This window comes from Uloborus diversus, chromosome 9 (assembly GCF_026930045.1).
Source record: "Uloborus diversus isolate 005 chromosome 9, Udiv.v.3.1, whole genome shotgun sequence".
NCBI lineage: Eukaryota > Metazoa > Arthropoda > Arachnida > Araneae > Uloboridae > Uloborus > Uloborus diversus.
The window spans coordinates 158,143,824-158,164,345 of record NC_072739.1 but is presented as its reverse complement, the minus strand read 5'-3'; the positions used below and the strand labels follow the sequence as shown (position 1 = coordinate 158,164,345).

General features: G+C 33.2%; 2 protein-coding genes across 2 annotated transcripts in view; one reads left to right on the top strand and one right to left on the bottom strand.

Annotated features, from left to right (window-relative positions):
• The window catches only part of LOC129229783 (uncharacterized), a 308,830-nt gene extending 304,364 nt beyond the window's left edge, over positions 1-4,466 (top strand). The window contains exons 4-6 of the mRNA XM_054864158.1: positions 359-544; positions 3,001-3,219; positions 4,081-4,466. Coding sequence (XP_054720133.1) covers positions 359-544; positions 3,001-3,219; positions 4,081-4,400 — 725 coding nt within the window. The 3' untranslated portion in view covers positions 4,401-4,466. The remainder of the gene's footprint in view (positions 1-358; positions 545-3,000; positions 3,220-4,080) is intronic.
• A 3,486-nt stretch (positions 4,467-7,952) lies between these two features.
• The window catches only part of LOC129229422 (uncharacterized), a 52,432-nt gene continuing 39,862 nt past the window's right edge, over positions 7,953-20,522 (bottom strand). The window contains exons 13-19 of the mRNA XM_054863727.1: positions 19,290-19,400; positions 19,140-19,204; positions 18,939-19,010; positions 15,927-16,029; positions 13,137-13,203; positions 10,657-10,766; positions 7,953-8,817 (exon numbers count right to left, since the gene is read on the bottom strand). Coding sequence (XP_054719702.1) covers positions 10,660-10,766; positions 13,137-13,203; positions 15,927-16,029; positions 18,939-19,010; positions 19,140-19,204; positions 19,290-19,400 — 525 coding nt within the window. The 3' untranslated portion in view covers positions 7,953-8,817; positions 10,657-10,659. The remainder of the gene's footprint in view (positions 8,818-10,656; positions 10,767-13,136; positions 13,204-15,926; positions 16,030-18,938; positions 19,011-19,139; positions 19,205-19,289; positions 19,401-20,522) is intronic.

Sequence of the window (20,522 nt, the reverse complement as noted above, 5' to 3'; positions counted from 1 at the left end):
GCCCCAAACTTTTGGAAACTGCCCAGCACTACTTGTGACTAGATTAGCCCTAAAATTTTTTGCAGAATTCGGTTCATTTCTGTATGAAGTAATCACTTTTTATTGATTCCTGAAAAGTTGTATCAGTGGGACTTATGCCCTTTCTGAAATAATCGATTCAAATGTCTCAATGTCCTTGGTATTTATGTGGGAAAATAAAAGTTATGTCTTAATTAGCTATCTTTGATGGCCCCTTCCATTTTTTTGCCTTTCATACATAACTAAGACCGCGGTCAACAGTGGAAACTTGTTTCCCGACTCCCCTCATACAAAAAAGTGCAGTTTTTCAAATTTAAAAACTTTGTTCTATATTTTGCAGCCTGCAACTGTAGCGAACCGGGCATGGTTGCTTGTACTCGTCGCCCGGGCTTCGTGGAATGCGCCTGCCAACCGGGGTACGCGGGCGCATGGTGTGAAGAGTGTGCCCCGGGGAACTTTCGAGCCGGCAAAGAGTGTGTCCTCTGCCCCTGCTCTAACCTCACTTCTACTGCTGAGTGCAAAATGGGTAAATGTTTGATAATGTTAATTAATGTTTTTTAAAATCTTGAACCTTTTGTTATACTTCCCATGCAACTGTGTGCAATTGGGCAAAGTATTACCATTAATACTTAAAATATACCACCAGCTCAGTTATTCTATCCGAGGACTGCAGTTTCGTGCTTTTTAGCACTCGTCAGCCCGGAATAGGAATCACATGAGCTGGTGGCGAAAATCCTCTTAAGGGAGCCAAGAGAGCCAAACAAACTGGTAGCTAAAGTAGAATCAGCACACCAGATGAGTAACCGCAGAAATCCTCGGATGGAATAACTGAGCTGGTGGTATATTTTAAGTATTTCTGCCTTAGCCCTGGCTTAGGGGCGGTAACTTACTACAAAATATTACCATTAATGTTTTATATGAAACTCGGCATGTGTGCAACTGCAAATTTAACCTTTATGATGAGTATATGTGTGCAAAGACTGTAGCCGGGTTTCTATGTTAAATCTGCCTTCGCGGCTTTTTTGACTCACACTTGGGGTCGCAAAAAAACCTGTTTTTTTATTTAATTTTTTTTTCACACTAAAATTCAAAAATAATGAATGATAATTTTTTAAGGATTCTTCAGGCTAAAATATATGAAAAATTATTATAGTCATAATTTTTAAATGAAAAGCGGTGACGGAAATAACATTTAAATATTTTTTTAAATTCTTTTCTGAAAAGTGTCGCTCATCAAATTTTGTCAGAAAATATCTTTTATACTCCTCTAAACTCAGGAATTTTTACAATTTGTTTGAACTGTTTTAATTTTATAAATATCATGAGTGAAAAACACTCACTAGCAAAAGATCATATCAAGGAACAATCCTTACCTGAAAAGAATTTTACTTTTGAAATACAATATTTCATTGAATGACAAGTCAAAATAGAAAATGAAGACAATAAACATTTCTGCATCAGTTGAATAAGTATGTGAATACCTGCAGATTAGCTAAAGGAAACAAGCTTTGTGTCTGTGGGTATTGTTAGCTGAAAACTCTTCCTCAAGTCCGTAAGGAAAATGTAACCTAATTTTCACGAAACGGCTGTAGTCCATATGGTTGTACCAGGAAAATGAGACAAAGCTCTCCTACTAAGTAACTCATATTTTACGGATGCAATGTTGTTTTTATTATTAAAAACGGAAAATATATTTAAAATACAAGATTTAGTCACAAAATGAGAGCAATGGCAGGGTTATTTTTCCAAAAAGTGTTTGATCTGTTTCTGAGAGATGTTAATGACTTTTAAGATGACAATTTCCAACAAAACGTCCGCGATTTTGAAGGTTTTAGGCGAGGACGCTTCTGTCCCCAAAGTTCTGGCCCCACAGCAAAGGTTTCTTTCTTTTCTCGTAATGTAGATTTAAATTTTGCAAACTTTCAGGCGTTTTATACCTCCCCGTGTTGTAAAAATGAAAAATCAGGTCACCATATTTTTTATTCTTCATGATAAAAGATGGTGGCTTTTTGACAGAGATGTAACCTCTAATATTGTAAGAGCACTTATTTTCGCGAGCCCGTCGTTATCGCGAAAACTAAAACCTTGCAAAATATAATTTTCACCAACTTTCAGACCTGTTCGGTCATGAAATTTTCAGTTCACAAAATCACATCTTCAACTTAGAGAAAATTATCGCTCCTGAAAAAAGGGGCTTTCACAATACTCAAATGTTTATTTTTACGTAATTTTAATCAAAATAAGTGATAATTAGAACGTTTTGCACTTCCTTTAGACAGATTAAATTTAGTAATAATTCTTTAAAAAAGTTATTAAAGAGTGGCGTAAAACCTGGTTTGCCATCGATAAGCTTAAGAACGAAGCTTGGAGACCTTCAAAAAAAATTTCATTCAAAACTACTTCTTCGAATGGCGATCTGAAATGTTTGCTTCCTTTAAACTTGAACTCTTAAAAACTTTGGAAAACACTAATACTGTAGTTTTTCGGCAAACCTAATCTAGCAGCATTGTAATGCTCTGATTAGAACCTGCATAGTCCTTACCATGGGCGTAGCCAGAACAGGGGGGGCAAGCAGGAGCAACTGCTCTTCTTTCGCTGAGAAGCTGACTCTCACACTCCTTTCAAATGTCACCAAAGATAATTTAAAATTGCAATTTTAGGACTTCGATTTCAAAAAGTTTCTGTGGGAGAGCCACATAACCACTGTTTCTGCCCTCTGGACCAAAAATATTGTTTTTTAAGGTGAGAAGTGAAATATAATTTTAACCAATTTCAGAGATTCACAATAGGGGGGGGGGGAGGCAAATAAAAACCACTATTGCCTATGCTTGCCCCTCCTTATCTGGAATCCTGGCGGTGGCCATGGCCTTCACAATGCCGCCAGGTTAGGTTTTCCCCAGCTATAGTTAAATTTGAAAATGTGATTTAAATTCTAGCTTCTTCTTAACAGTTTTTGGGCTAAGAAATTCTTTTTAATTTCAGAAACAAGTGGTCAAGTGTCCTGTGTGCAATGCCTTCCCGGACATAGAGGCAGTCTATGCACATCGTGCACGGCTGGATACCAGTGGACAGAGGACAAGTGCACACCCTTAAACTGTCTCAGTTCCAGTCTTTGTGCTGAACAAAGAAACGCACCTGGTTGTGAGGACTGCATCTTTTTCGAGAACAGATTTCCTACTACAGCACACAGGAGTAATTCAGGTGGGTATTTTAAAAACAAATATGGGTATAGAAAGAATTTTAAGCATTAATCCTTTTAGCTCCCCCCCCCATTATTTCTTTTCAGTAGAATGTATTCAAAGTTTCCTGAAAGGGTTAAATTGTATCATCAACATACATATATGATCAATGTATGTAACTGACGGTGAAATTTTGCATAAATATCACTAAAATCAATGATGAAAGCAAGGTAAAATAAATTTAAGAAATAATTAAGATTGAAAATGGTTCGCAGATGTTACTGAACTTGATTGGTCTTTTAATTGATCATATTTTTAAAAATTGTTACTTACTGATTATGCTCAGAATGCTAAAGAAATTTAGGAAGTAAGGATGAATCAAAAAATGAATGAGACTTTCTAATACTCTCATGTAATTACAAAATAATTTAAACATAAAGTACTTTTTGAGAATGAAACAAACTGTTTTATAAAATATTTCAGAATTAAACTCTAAAATTCTAAGTGTTAAAAGTTTATCCAAATTACCCATTTTAAGTTTACTTTTATAATTTACTCACATTTTCATGAGGGATTTTCAAATAATTTTATGTATAGTATAAACTTGTTTATCAGAATACCTGGAACAAAGGTAATAAAGGTAGTAAAGCAAAACAAATCCTCTTAATAGGCACAATAAAAACCCATGCTTTGTAACAAACATACACAGAACTGTTAATGACACCTTAAAAAATATGTAACTAGCTTTTCACCTTTCTTTACAAAGAATCAGTTCGATGTATCCATTTCAAATACTTATGGCTATTAATTTTTTTCTCCAAAATCATGAAGTATTCTGTCTACAGGTAATAATCATCTTCGTTTTTCTTTCCCCATTTTCCAGACCGAAGCATCGCTGATGGAACTCTACCGCTGATTGCCGTAATCGTAACTCTGGGAGTATTGCTTCTGGTGGCTGCCATGGCCACCTGCTACAGATACTGGGACCATCGTCGACATCAACCTCGAATTCCATTCTGGAGCATCGAGTTGCAAGACGAGAAGACAGATCTGCACTCTCACTGTCAATACCAACACTTAGATGCCGCCACGAATAGAGCCGTGTCTAGAGAGGAAGGAACGACTGCACCCACAACCACTGGGGAGATCGGGAGGTTAAATGGTGATTCCATCAGACGGACTTACAACACGATGGATGTCTGATGGAGAGGACAAATGGACAGAAGTAATATGAATAGTCCTGCGAAGTTTCGTTTTTGCATCAACAAATCACAAACTTCCCTTTCACTGCAACAGAATGCCGTCAAGTGATAGGGCTTATCTCTACCTGACATTATAACATGGTATTATTGTGGCAGTCAACTAGATCTAGAGTAAATCAATATTCAGTTCCTGCCATAGACTAATAATAAGAGTAGACCGAGCTTTCCCAGACTTGCTGATGAAAAAATTGGTTCATGGATACATCATGTGACTGGTGGAAGGCTTGGCGAAACCTTTGGCAGCATGGTTGCTAGATGGCAACATTATCTATAGTTTGGCACTCGACATGTATTTTAAGAAATGTGTTTTCATTATAATTTTTTCCAGGGGCAGAGATTGAACTGTTTTTCTTTTAGTTATGAATTATTTTGACATTAGTAATTAGTTTTTGATCACAGTTTTCAGTAACTTTTATTTCATTCGGAACTGCTACGTCAGCGTTGGCGTGAACATAATGGAGGAAACGTTTTGCGTTAACGTAAAAATGTACTAATCGGAGTCTTAAATTGAAACTGTAGGTAAAAATCTTACCGTTTGCCGATTCTATTTGGGCGCCTGCATCTTTAATTGCTTAGAGAGTTATTGAAACCGACTAAAGAAAATGCACAATACTATCTAAAGGAAATACTCAATATATTAACAAAATATTTACAACTTCGAATAACAAATTTACGAATCGGACTCCATAAATATTACGCGTTCCATCATTTCTATTTATTTTATTTCTCGCTGTAGTTGATCGTCTGCTACGATCAACGCGTGCTGTTGCTAGGATATCTAATAGTCACATGGTTTGGTTCATGAGCAGCAAAGGGTTGCCATAGCTCGGACTATTCTTATTATTAGTCTATGGTTCCTGCCTACATAATACCAGGGTTGGTACTTTGAGCAAAAGTTAGCAATGTCGACAACCGCCGACTGGCGCAGAAATTTGAAAGAGTCTTTCTTCGTCTTTTCTTTCAGATGCATTATATTTTAGTGCGAATTCAACCAAAGATTTATGCAATTATTTTCTGTTTTAACGTATCAGGAACCAAGCAGTTTTACTGGTGAAAATAATTAAATAACAACCAAAAATTTTAGTTTTGGAAACTGAATTTTTTAAAATTTATGAGTGAAAATGATTCAATGGGTTTTTAATACGAAAAAAGGTCATTTTTTTTTTCCAAATTAATAATCCTTGAGAACACAGGGTAAGTGGGTCATAATTGTCAAATTCTCTCTTAAAATATTGTACCCCAAATGAGAATTTCCTATGTTGCAATAGAAAAAACTCTATATCAAGTTACATCTCAACAAAAAAAAGAACAGTTCAGATAAGTTTTCTTTTCCTTGCATTGGAATTTTTATGTACTTGTTGTTTTAAACATGTAAGTTGAAGTCAAATACATGAAAAATTAGCATATCATGTTATATCACAATGTTATATATATTTAAATAGCAACAGCCTACAAAGAAAGGCAATACAAATACGATTTATTAATTAGCTAAATTTCAATGAAATATTTTCGAATGTATGTTACAAAAACATTTAAACAAGAAGAATAAAGAAACACAGCATGAATTACGCATGTAATTACATGTTGCTCACTGTATGATTCATGCCATATCAATTTAAAGAAGTATATTTGTCAAAGTTAAACTAGATAAAATGAATCAAGCACAAATCATTGACATGAATGGCATACTAGAATACACTAAACTTGAAAATAAATTTATGTGTGATATGTTTTTATTTTGTCTTAAGTCCCAACACAAAAAACAATTCAGTTCTTGCTTATGTCTTTGATAGCTGTGTTTTTGATATCCATTTTAATGAAATGCTAGACAAAAATATGTTTGTTACTTAATAGTAGACTTAAAATCACTATGTTGAAGGAAGCAACTCATCCAACATTTTGGTTGCTAAAACTACGAAACGTCGCTTTTCTCCACAATTTACAAATTTTTCGCATATGACTGGATTATCATGCGGCACAATGCGTGAATTTACTGATCTGTGTACCAAAAAAAAAAATTATATTAATTTGAATGTTTGGCATCTTGAATTTAAACTGTTTTTCGCAATCACGAGCATGTGTGTGTATGAATGCGCGTGTGTTTGTGTGGGCGCATGTATGTGGGTGCATGTATATGTGTATGTATGCATGTGTGTGCGTGTTGTGTATGCAGTGCTGTGTGTGTGTAGGCGTTCGTGTGTGTGTCTGTAGGCATATGTGTTTGTGTCTGTGTGCAGGCATGAGTGAGTGTAAGTGGGAGTGTGTGCATGTGTTTGTGTGTGCGTAGTTGTGTATGTATGCGAGTGTGTGTAGGAAATGGATGCAACCTGGAGGCGGCTTTCGCTAGAGGAGCAGCATCGTGAGGAGCCGGTCGACGGTGATGGTGCGGAGGGTGGCGGTGGGAAAGTAAAATGATAGGACATCAAAACAGTCAAATGAAAGCAATATGCAATCGTGATTGCTCAAAAAAAAAAAAACTTTGAAGAAAATTTTCGTTCTTTTTTCAGAAGCAAAGGTATGTAAGTGGGCTTTTTGAAGTTTTGAGAAAATGCAGTTGAAGTTCAGATCCTAGCTAGACTTTAATTTTTTTTCTAAATCATGCTGTATAACAGCACCTACCAAGTACTTTATTTTGAACTGAAGATCTATCACTTCCACTGAAACAGAGGAGAGGTTTTCCTACCATTTGTACAGGTTATCTCGAAATCCCTAATTTTGGCACTTACATCCCTTTGCTTCTCATATGTTCATTGGATTGATGTTTGACTATTTTAGTCTACACTGCAACAAAAGGTTTTACCATAGACTAATGATAAGAGTAGACCGAGCTTTCCCAGACTTGCTGATGAAAAAATTGGTTCATGGATACATCATGTGACTGGTGGGAGGCTCGGCGAAATCTTCGGCAGCATGGTTGCTAGATGGCAACATTATCTATAGTTTGCCACTCGACATGTATTTTAAGACGTAATGTGTTTTTATTATAATTTTTTTCCAGGTGCAGAGATTGAACTGGTTTTCTTTTAGTTATGCATTATTTTGACATTAGTAATTAGTTTTTGATCACAGTTTTCAGTAACTTTTATTTCATTTGAAATTGCTACATCAGAGTTGGCGTGAACGTAATGGCGTAAACATTTAAAATTAACGCAAAAATGTACTAATCGGTATCTTAAATTGAAATTATAGGTAAAAATCTTACCGTTTGCCGATTCTTTTTGGGCGCTTGCATCTTTAATTTTTTAGAGAGTTATTGAAATTGACTAAAGAAAATGCACAGTACTGTCTAAACGAAAAACTCACTATATTAACAAAATATTTACAACTTAGAATAACAAATTTACAAATCGGACTCCATAAAAGATCATTCTTCCGTGTTCCATCAATTGTACTTATTTTATTTCTCGTTTATTATGATCGTCTGCTACGATCAATGCCCGCTGTTGCTAGGATATCCACCAGTCACATGGTTTGGTTTATGAGCAGCAAAAGGGTTGCCATAGCTGGGTCTATTCTTATTATTAGTGTATGAGTTTTATTGATTTGGATTTGAGAAAAATGAAAATTTCATCACTCTTGGCAGAACTTTTTTCCAGTGAACTCTTTTTGCATTTAAAGCTAAATTTTTTTGTTCCATCTGCTCAATAGTTTTCCATTGAGCTTCAGAATTTTATCTCACGTCATAACAAGAGATTACCAAAAGCTAACCAAAATGTGGGAAAGGTTGATCGTAGTGGTTTTAATTACTACATGAAGTACTTTTTTGTGAAGTTTATAATTAAAATACTTGCCTAAGAACATTTGTACTTGAAGAAAAATATGGTGAGCACTTTTATCAACGCCTTGCACAAACTTGTGATCTCAATATCAAAGTGTCCATAAATGTTTTCAGTGTTAGCATCATCATGATCTAATTCATAGATTTATTAGATTATAGAACGTTGTACCACCCAAAGATGGCTGTTTCAAAACCCCATCATGAATTTCATTTTTAGCGAAATAGTATATTTTAGGGGGAAAATGCAAGTCTTAAGAAACTTTATCCAAGTATGTTTTTCATTGCAGATATCACACAATGTGAACATTCAAAACATTCTTTCCCCTATGTATATCCCTCAATTTTATTTTTGCTCGCATGAAAAATTTGGTTTTTATTTATTTTAAACTATTTTACAAATTATCATACTGACTATTCCAAACTGATGAGTCCATAAGGATGAAATTGCAGTCTCAGGATGTCATGTAACAGGCTGTCGGTATATTGTATGCAGACACAAGAGAGCTTGTTAACTTCTGTTTCTTATTATGCTTTTTAAAAAACCCTCTGATAGGTAGAAATCTTGATTGAATTTAACAGTCTGAAATTCATAAGAACAAGTTTCGAAAGACATATTTCATCAGCTGTATATCTTAACAAAGAATAACTCACGCTCGTGTAACACAATTACAAAAAACATAAAATTCAGTTCAGAAAAAGACAATTGAATAATAAATAGTAGTAAGTAACACAAAATTGTTATTTTTGTGTGTTTGAATTATTTACTGGGTTTTAATAAGCAGTTAAATTTGAATATAAAATAAATTTAAGAAAAGATATTTTTTTTAAATGTGCTCTTGCAAAGTTATCACATTCAAAACAGTTAATCAGTATTAGGATTTATAAAGAAATAAAAACAAGAAACAAATCGAACCTGTCTTTCATTCTTTTATAAATTCTATGAAATTATTAAAAAATTATAAAACAGTAACATTTTTCAAGAAATTTATATAATTATATTCTGACAAATGTAGAGTGAAATTTCTCACTTGCATTTACTATAATGAAACATTCTACTTTCCTCTTAAAAAAATATTTAATTTCATTCGCATGATAAAATTGACTTTTAATTGACCTTAACCTTATCCTTGATAATCTGTTTGTCCCATAAGTCTAAGAAAAAAAAAATATGTTTAAAAAATATGTTTGTTGCATCATGTCGATTCATTATTGTAGTATTTAATTAATAAAATTTTAATCTTTAACTTCACCTGGTCAGAGAAAATGCTAAATTCATCTCCAACATGAGTTAGTTCTAGATGATATAAATTATTTGTTAACAAGTCATTTCTACTCAGTTTAAATCTTGTATTTTGAGAATTATTTTAACAGACAGACTGCAGATTTAGAGCAAAACCTCAGTACTTGAAGTATATTTGTAAGTTTTGTGGTAATAATGTGTTTTAAATCTCTCACTAAATCAAAAAAGTTTTAACAAATCTTGACTATGCCATTATTAAAGTGCGAAATGCTTTGTGTTGGCTTATTACCGGTGAAATTGTGTGCACTTTTTTGGGCAAGTGTTGGTTGTGTGATCGAAATGTAGTTTGAAAATGTAGAAAAGTATGTGTTAATAGCAAAGTATCCTATTTATTTTTTTATTTAATGTTTTGTGTTTTACTACCAAGTAAACTAATATTTTTCCTGCATTATACAGTGCATTCATTGGTTAGCAAGAAAACCAACAGATATATAAAATTACAAAATCATTTATATATTTTTTGGATGTGTAAAAAAAATATATTCAGTATTTTAAATATACTGGGGCTGATTTATATATGTAGCATATTTTTGGATGTAAAAATACTTTGCATTTTTAAATTAATTCTCATCACCATCTTATTTCATTTGTATATATTTGTCATGCTTATGTATGTGTTGCTCTTCTTTTGGGGGGCATAGAAAAATGGAATATTAATTTCAAATCATTGTCTTTTAAGTAGAACATACCAGTTTGCTTCTGAAACGAATTACTTTTACAATTAGTTGAAAAGAAAAAAAACATTACTGTGAACCAATATTTCATTTAATTGTTATTGATGTGAAAGTGTAAAATATGAAATGCCTCACAGCAAGGTTGGTTTTGATTAGGAATCAAATGTCTTCTATGAGATGAAGGCGTGTTATTATGAATTACTTTATTTCAAATCATGTAATTCTGTTTAAGAATTTGCAGTGATGTTTCAAAATGTACATATTGCCCTGCTATGTGATATTTATTGTGGAAGTTGCTTTTTCATTGCACTTAGTGGTACATTTCAAATTGATGAATAAAAGTGTATACTAGTCTCTTGTAAGCTTTAATATAATTTGTAATGTATAAAACAATAATAAAACATGAATATAACTGTTTGTCCTTTTATCTTAAAGAATGATGCACCTTCTATTTGTTCTTGTCAATGAACTCTTGGATTTTTTTTTCTAGGTGGTAAAGGGGACCAGCACTTCTCAAAACTGCTTCATGAAATTCTCGTATGTCGAACTTATCCCCTATATTAAAAGGAAAAATATCTTTTTTACTGAAGAGAAAATAAATACTCCATACAAAATACAGTATATCCGAAACAAATCATTATTCGTCATGATTTTGTTTAAAATGAGAAAGAAAATGAAACAATTTTTTCCCTGATAACATATTAGCAACTAACCCTCCAGAACTCCCACCAAGAAGAAAAAAGTATATCTAGTATTCTCAGAGCAGCGACAGGAGGAGTGAAAGGGGAAAAGTCGGGAAAAAATTTCCCCTGACTTTTCCCTGGTTTACGTTAACAGTGATAATAGTTGCCTCACTTTGCACTACTTTAAAACCATTGTATGTTTATATAAAACGCAGTGCTTAAAGCATTTTAAGCATTTAATTTAAAATACATTTCAAAAAGATGATTTTTGAAATTTTTTTTGAAGTAGTAATTACAAAAACATATCAAGTGAACTTTATTGAAGGAAAAAAACCCTACTAAATAGCACGTGAAACTATTTACATGGAAATACTATAGAAAATTTATAACAAATACTTTACTTACAGTAACTATTCAGCATAAGAATTCTAAGGTATTATTAAAATCACTCTTAAAGACATACGTCTAATTATGAGAGAACTAAAAAGTGAATATTGAAACAATTTTGAACTAAATTTTAAAGGCAGTATAATACTTGCTACCAAAACAAGTAAAAGCAAAATTATAGAAGTAATGCAATAACATTTCCCTAAATAATAGACATATTTATGTAAAGGAAATTGAATCATTTTGACATCTATTCTCCAATCAAAAACTACTGTATTAATGAATACAGCATTAACTATTTTTTAAAAATAATGTTCACATTGTGCATACAAGGTAACTCAATTTAAAATGCCATTTTTTTTTATAGATTACTAGCTGTACCCGACGCGTGTTGCTACGCGAACAAAAAAAAAACATCATTATACTGATTTTCATGACAATCGGTTGAACAGGGCAGAAGTTGCTACTCTGCAGTGCCACCTGGTGGCGAGTGGCTTCAATGAGCATATTATGTACCTTCTCCGTGGAAAAATACATATATATAGCAATTTTCATAATAATCGGTCCAGGTATCAAGTGAAGCCGTGACCATACTCAAATTTTGTACTCACGCAGTTTGCAAGATCAATCCATCGCTAAAAATATCAAATAGAAAAAGTTTTAAATCCCCCCGTTGCATGAAAAGCCATAAAACAACAAAGAAAGAATTTATTTGTTCAAACTCAAGAAAAATGGCAACAGCTAACTTCTTGTCAATGAGATCTTTCAAGCGAATTAATTTTATTCGTATTTATCCAATGGATTGTGACTTAAATTGGAATAAAAAAGGAACTATCGATCGGATTTTTTTCGAACTGGTCTATAAACATTCCCAGTACCAAAAATAACAAACGGTGAAAGTTTCAGCCAAATCTGCCGGGTAGTTTTTGAGTTCATGGATGACATACAGACAAACATTCATTTTTATATATATAGATGTTTGGAACACAACTTTCAAATGCAAATAAATAAACAAATAACATTCAATTAACTTCAAAAATAACTCTTAAAAAATGAATAGATTTCTTCTTGAAATTGTAATAATAGTACACCAATTACACGAGTAAAGGCAAGGGCACGAAGTTGGTTAGTTCTAATAGGCGGCTATCCGTAAGGTTGTTTATTTTACTTAATATCAACCACGTGAATGGAAAATTCAAGCCACGTAAAACAACCCCTCTAGAAGACCGCTTAAGGTGTGACTTTTAAGTGAATCCTGCTATAACGTACGGTTCAAAATTTTGACTTTGAGGCAGGGGTCGGAGTTGCGATTTCAAAAACTTTAGGACACAATTTTGATAAAATTTTAAGACAACAAATATCAAGTTCTGTTAACTTATAAATGTAATACCTTTGAATTTCATAGTGGGTGATAAAATGTTTCAAATTCAATCTTAAAAACTACAATAGCATGTGTTTAATATTTTATTCTTCAGCACAGCGGCACATTATGAAGTAGAAATATGTACCACATACCAGTGTATGTCCAATAGAATGTACCCAAATGGACTAAAAGAAATGAACAGACATATTACATTCTATAAATTTAAGGAAAATAGCAACCTGAGAAAAATTTTCACATGCAAGTTCTCAAGTTACTCATTTTGATGCAAGTTTTGGAGGGTTAAAGTAATAAAAGCTAACAAACTTAACACTTAAATGCACCTTTGTACTTGAAAACTAAAAGAATATTAAACAATATAATTAGGCACAAATTTTCAGTCGTTTTGTTCCTACTCATGTTTTATATTCTTTTACTTCTTAAACTTAATACTCTATAAAACTACCAAGTAAAAGATTAAAATTGGGAACAAACCAAGTTCTGCTTCAGCTGTTTTCCGTAAAACCAAAATTTTCATTTCACCAGTCTTATATGCACAAGCCTAAATATGAAAATTTTAATACTATATATTTTAATACTATATATTTAATACACATAAAATATAAAAACAATAAAATTTTGCTGCTAAAACACATTTGAAAAATTCAAAATGATGGCAATTCACCTTTTTAAAAAACAAGGTAACAATGTAAAAAAAAAAACCTGAAAAATGTTCAAGATGAAATGAGAGAAATAAGGATGAAATATATTAATGATGTAAAAATCTGGTTGCAACTATTATTCATTGCTTCACAAGAAATATTTTGCAACATCTTGCTAACTTATAAGAACATAGCATTATCAATTGCAGAAACCTAACGCAGCATATATATTTATGCTTCCATGAAAGTATTGCTTTGTCAAATAGGTAGATATTCTTGAGTGTAAACTACTAGTTTACTAGTTTTGAAGTAAGCTGCCATGCTCAGAGCCTTCCACCTCCTAGACTTTATTCAATTAAAATTTTATCAAATATCATTATAGAGGTGGAATCAGAGGCATAGCATGAACAAACATTTTGGGGGGGATGGAGGCACCAGGGCTTTTGCCAAGAAAGGTGTTGCAACCCCCCCCCCCATTTTTCAGAAATCGGGCTACCAATTTTGTGATTAAAAATAAAAAAAAACAGAAAGGAAACCTTTGCGATCTTTAGATAATGGAATAGAAATAATAAGTGAACAAATAGAATAAAGGTGTCAAAAAGGGCTTTTTCAGTGAAATTTTGAAAGCAAATGCAATGCTTAATTATTATTAAAGAACATCCAAGGTACTGCATTATGATTTACATATTTCAGGGCCGCTGAAACGAATGTTTGGAACACTTTTTTAACCAAGCTTCAGTCAAATAAAAAATGAATTGGTGAATAAACATAACTTCATAAGAGCGCTGACATAATTACATTTTTATCTTTTTTTTTCTTTTGACTTTGTTTTATAAAGATACTAGCAGTACCCGCACGGCTTCGCCTGTAGTAGAAAATTAAAAGGTCATTTGATTCGCCTGTATATTTACAAATGATGGATGATGAATTTCTCGTCAATTTGCTATGTTTATTTGCTCACCCATGTTAGGGTTCCATGTTATGATAATTTGGTAATTTACTCGTCCACGTTATGATATCTGCCTCTGTTCAATGTTCTCAAAATTGGTATAGAAAAAGAACGAAATCAAATTTTTGAAAAATCGCTTCGAGGTGATCACCACTATGATACAAACTAATTCTGTGCCAAATTTCATGAAAATCGGTTGAACAGTCTAGGCACTATGCACATAACACACATCCAGACATCCCGACATCCAGGCTTTCAGCTTTATTATCAGTGATGATTGTGGAAATCTCAGTTAAGTGTAGAAAAATATATGTGCCACCGAAATATGTTTCAAATAGAGAAAAAGTTGAAACAGAGCAAGCGAGATTTTAAAATCAGGTTGTCATGAGTAGTCACACTAGTAGTTCTAAGTGTTTCAATAAAAAAGCGAAATTAAACAAGAATTTTACAGCAATATTCAGGACGCATGAGATTTAAAACAACAGAAAGTGAAAAGCTATCATTGGTTTTCCATGTAAGAGCTTCTTTTTTGATGAAGTTATTAGAAATGACGTTCCAATAGTGATCTTTGAAGTGAACTGAAGAGGAACCTTGCTAAACGCAAACCAAAACTGTAAACTGAAATGCGAACTTTCAAATCCAAACCAAAACTTTTTCATTTTTGTTCCGCGTTCGCATCCATATTGTAAAACAGTCCGTCTCTCTGGAACCACCGTAGCATGTAGATGTGATGTAATGTTAGCTAATAAATGTATTTAATTTCTTTATTAGTTAAATCATTGAGCACCGACTACATAAAGCATGTAATAATGACAATACTACACAATTAAAGGAAATATAAAATGATTATAGAGAGAAGGCCCAACGTGAACAACAGATGAACAAATAAAGGTAAGCTCTTTGCTTATCTATTATCATCTTGTTTTATTAAAATTGATTTCATATAAATGGATAATTATTATTAGAATAGCCTACCGAGTTATAACAGAAGTAGGGCATAACTTTCAATGAAAGGTCACATAACTCGTTATGCATAAGGTGTAGAATTCCTCTGGGGTATCAAAAATATATTTTTTTTTTTTTTGGAAATGGGATTTATAGGAAATATAGGATAATTTTTGACCTTTTTTGAGAAACAGAGGATTTTTTGGAAATATAGGACGACTTTGATCCCTGTTTTAGTACTATATGAAATTAACTTCAATTAAAAACTGGTGCGTTATTCCTAGATAAGGAGCATGTTGTGGAAGTCTAAATTTGCTTTTTGCCTTGACTGCCAACCCCATTTCCTAGGAATTTGGTTTCGTTGACTCTTCCGCCGAGCACCATGAATGTCGAGCCACACAATATACATTCTACAACTTACATGTAAATTTCTAACTCCTTTACTTGATAAACATTTTAAAGAATATCTTCTCTTTTTAAATTTATGTGTACACCATACCATGATTCAAAACTAAAATCATGAAACATTTCAAAGCATGCACTAACATCAAATGATACAAAACTTATACCATTAGTATCCTATACATACTTTATATGACATGTTTTCATTATATTTGATTGACAAGCAATCAATTTTATGTTCCTAGAACAATCATGTTGAGAGTGTGTTTAACCATTTTAACTTAAAATCATAAACAAAATTTTAAAATTTTTTGCATGGTTCCTTACTTGTCCTGGCCAGGTAATGTATCTGTTAATTTCCTTTTCAATATGATCTCTGGAACAAGCTACACGTTCCATCATAAAATCAATAGCTCTTTCTCGGGACCAGCTAAAATGAAACAGAAAAAAATGTTTCATTTCTTCAGGTACACACAATTATTTTTCCGGTAATCAAATTAAAGGTTTAAAAAAAGCAAATATCATTGTTTTACTGCTTATTGATGGTTTTAGAATTTTATTAAATTAATAAAGTTACAAGTGCAAGCAATCATTTAGAACAGGAGTCTTCAACTTTTTATGCTGAAGAGTCACATAATAAATTTTTGGTGGTGAGATGGGTCAGCAATCCAATAATACAGTATACTCCCGATTATCCGTGTGTGGATTATCTGGTTTGCGGATTATCTGTGCATCATTTCGGAATCACTTTTTTAAAGCTTCTTTCAGGAGCTAAAATCAAGGTAATATGAAGCGTACCCTACTATCCGTGCACAGAGGTCAAATTGGACAAGTATCCTACCCATATATTATTCATTATTGGATGCAGTGCATGGTATAGCAGCTGCATGGTCAAAAGTAAAATCAGTTACCCTTGCACGATCTTGGAGAAAAATCTTGCCACAAGAGTCATTGGATGAAGAATCATCTTTGATTGCCGAAGATAATATCGATAACATCATTGAGGAAGTTAAAGAAACCGAAGGTTTCGAATCAGTTGACGCTGAAAATGTCGAAGAGTGGTTTAGAAGCGACGAATGGGAATCAGGATTTCAATGTCTAACTGACGAAAATATCATTGAGCTTGTTACTGCATCAAACGCAAGCGATGATTCCGAAAACGAAGATGAAGAAAATACAATTTCACATTCTACTGCTCTACAATCTGTAGAACATTTATTTGATTACATGAGAGAAACAGGTTACAATCACGGAGAAATAATTGCAGTAAGAAAAATTCGTATGGAGGTAGGCAACAGGTTAAACAAACAGATAAAACAAAAATGTATCACCAATTTTTTAAGCAATAAATTTCGAAGAAAAGTTCCTGGTTTGTATATATATCATTTAGTTTTTTCTAATTTCCCCTTAAATAGTTACCGTGCATATTCCTTAAATGATTTTTCGGATTATCTGTGTTTTTAGATTATCCGTGCTACGCCGCCCGGTGACTAGCACGGATATTCGGGAGTATACTGTATTTCAGTTTAGATGATCTAGTTAGGGTGGTGCCCCCCTTTCCCCCCCCCCTTTTTTAATAAAGCATTCAGTGGTGGTTTTTGAAATTTTCTGGGCTAAGTTTTCTTTAAAAAATGCTTAACTCTCTGACAGTCCTGGGTCATGAGTAAGATTCGTGAAATTATTCCCCGTGAAATTTTTTTTTTGAGTAACTTGCCATGTGAAACAAGTGCCCTATTCTATCTTCTATCAATGCCTAGCTATCTCACTGTCCCTTAGACCGTTCGACAACGAACATTTAGCATCAGAAAAATAAGTGTAAAATGCTTTTAAATGTGCTCAGTAGGGCGTGATAAGACATTCAAAACCATCAGAGAATTAAAAGAAATTACATTATCAAATTTAAAAAATGATTTGTTCACTGTAAGTTTCCAGTGGGCCAGACAAAATGTTTTCACCCACCGGATGTGCTCATGCGCTGTATGTTGGAGACCCCAGAATTTAGAAAGATAAATTTAAAATGATGAATATTTACTTGCATTTCATCCTTTAAAACTGTTCGAAGAAAATGTTTTGAATTCGATTAAAACACTATGTTTCACGGTTTTTAAACGAATTTTCTTTCAAATTAATGGATAATTTCAGACCTTCTGTTGCATTCTATAACAAGCGAGATCAGTGTAATCTCAGCAGGATAGTTACCACTAGGGTGCTCTGCCCCCTGCTCACATTGCTTGCCAACCCCTGCTCGCCACCTATGGAGGCTCAATGCTGCCTGTGGCAGATGACAATTGAGTAGTTGTCTAGAAGAAGAGCATATGTGCAATGTTAAACTATGTGTTATGCCTGACACATGCCCGTCGTCTAGATATCCATTCAATTGATTTTTTTTTTTTTTACCCTGGGAAGTCACGCTCATCTAGACTACATTATGATATCAGACATCTTTCAGATTTAGATTATGATACCAGACTTATTAGGCTTAATATGTATAGCCTGGAGCAAAGAAGAATCAGAGGGGACATAATTCAGTTGTTTAAATTTATCAAAATGAAAGAGGTTAATGGGTTAAGGTTTTTGAACGGAAAGCAGGTCGAGGTGTCATTGTTTTGAACTATTCAAAAATCAGGCTAACCTGGAAATTAGGAAAAATTACCACTTTAGTAGGGTCATGAGCACTTGGAACAGTTTACATGAAAAGGTGGTAATGAGCAAGGGAGTGGATAGCTTTAAGAGGGCCATTGATCTTCATTAGGGACTAATAAACTAACTAGGACTAGCCTAGCCTAGCCAAGAGCCTGCTGATGGACATCACATTTGTATTTGTATCACTGGCTCCTTAAGGTTTAAAGGGATGAAGCAGGGAGAATGGCCTCCCCTTGTTGTCCTGCATCTAGCGGAACCAGTATTGATAAGGTAGACATTGCCAGTTCAGAGAAGATAGGGTTACAGCACACAGACAGATCAGCACATAAATTAATAGTATAGACTAAAAAGTAAAAATATACAATTGGTTTTTAAAAAAGAAAAAAAAATTACATCTTTTTCAGTCAGAAATAATGCTCAAAATATTCTTCACTGTGTAATTGATAATGATTTCAATATTTATAAGAGATAATTGTTTGTTATTACAGATTTGCTTGTTTTTCAGTCCATATACCAAATTATTTTCTGAATAAATATGTACTTTAAAAAAATGAATCTTTTAATTTTACCTAAGATCTCACTTGGCTGTTTCTTTACTAAATCATTCACCAACAAATATTACAGATTATGTAAAAGATAAAATTAAAAAATATAAATAAATCATCGCATTCCAAAGACATATAAAAAGATAAATACCCTAATATATGCATTCCAGTATCTACCACCAATCGACATGCTCGGACCATTTCAAAAGACATACGCCCATACCTAGAAATTTAACAGCACAAAAATGTTTTTTACATAAAGTACAAGAAATAAAATACTTAGTTATACATTAAGTTAGTTATCAGTATAATTTACAAGAAATCAAATATTTAGAAATAGTATTAGTCTTACCGCGAATGCAGATCTTCATATAATCCTAGTTCATAACCAAGATATTCAGAATATAAGCCCCAACCCTATACAAGAATTTTAAAAATTACTAAACTACATAAAAAATATATTTGATTATTTAAAAAAGAGAGAAATCTTAAAATTTTTTACTTCAACATAAGTACTGTGTAGAGGAAAGCGTGAAGGCACTTCGGAGTATTTTCTATCTTCAATTTGCGTTCGAAAAAGGGGCCAGTCTCTTTGTTCCATGCAATATGAAGTCTATGTTAAATAGAGAAATGTTTTTATGCTTGTATGAAAGAGAAATACAAAATCAATAACCAAAGCACTTATTTCACCAACATGTGACAATATTGTTTCAACAGACTTCAAACAAGTAAATTTTGAAGGTGAGGGAAAGCTGTTGGGCAATTCGAACTGATAGCTCAATCAAAACCCGAAGTTCAAAGAACTAAAAGCAGGTTTTAAGCTAACAAACCCAACTGAAAATTTGTGGAATGATCTGCTCGGGAAGAAAGGACATACAGACACATATTTAACAATTAAATAAACATTTTATTAAACAATAAATATGTCAAAACATGGAAATAATAACAAGTGTAAATAAAATTCACATTCCCCAACAATTGAATAAAAAATCCCCCCAAAAATATCAGTAGGAAACATTTCTTAAAAATAGTATCGTTTAAAGTTCCAGTAAAATTTATATGACTAGATTAATATAAGTACAACCTTGAGTCCAATGCCATAAACGGAATAGTTCATACGAACGAGTTAAAAAGTTCATACCAAACAAACTATTCCTTCCTTAAAAGTTGGCACAACATGTGAGGGCGCGATCCACTAAATTTGGATCCCATATCAAAATTTTCCGAGACCATTCCATGCCACCATGCTGAATTCAGAAAATAAACCTGTCCTCCTGGACAACAGGAACCATCCATCCATCTAACGGACATCCAATCCAGCTCTCGAGCGTGGACCTTCAATGGTCCTGTTTGTTAGGCCTTTTCACAGCAAAAAAACAACTTGATTTAAACTCTCAATTTTAGAGAGAAAATCCCTCACTTAAAAACTCATCTCAAGGCAACAACTGGAACATGCCCGCATTTCTAGCTGGGCTCAACGACAAAACTTCCTACATCTTTCAAAAAGAATCCACTATACTACGTGGAACTCCGGAGCACACAGCTCCCAGGCACAATCTCAGCACCTCAGAAAACCATTGAACTGCAGTCACAACATATTAAAACAAGAGGTGAAACAATAAGAGCATGATTGATTGAGAGTTCACACTTAAATAGTATTCCCTATCTCCCTACGCGATGGCGTGACGTATATCAAAAAGCATGCATAAATTACATTGAGGAAACAACTCAACAC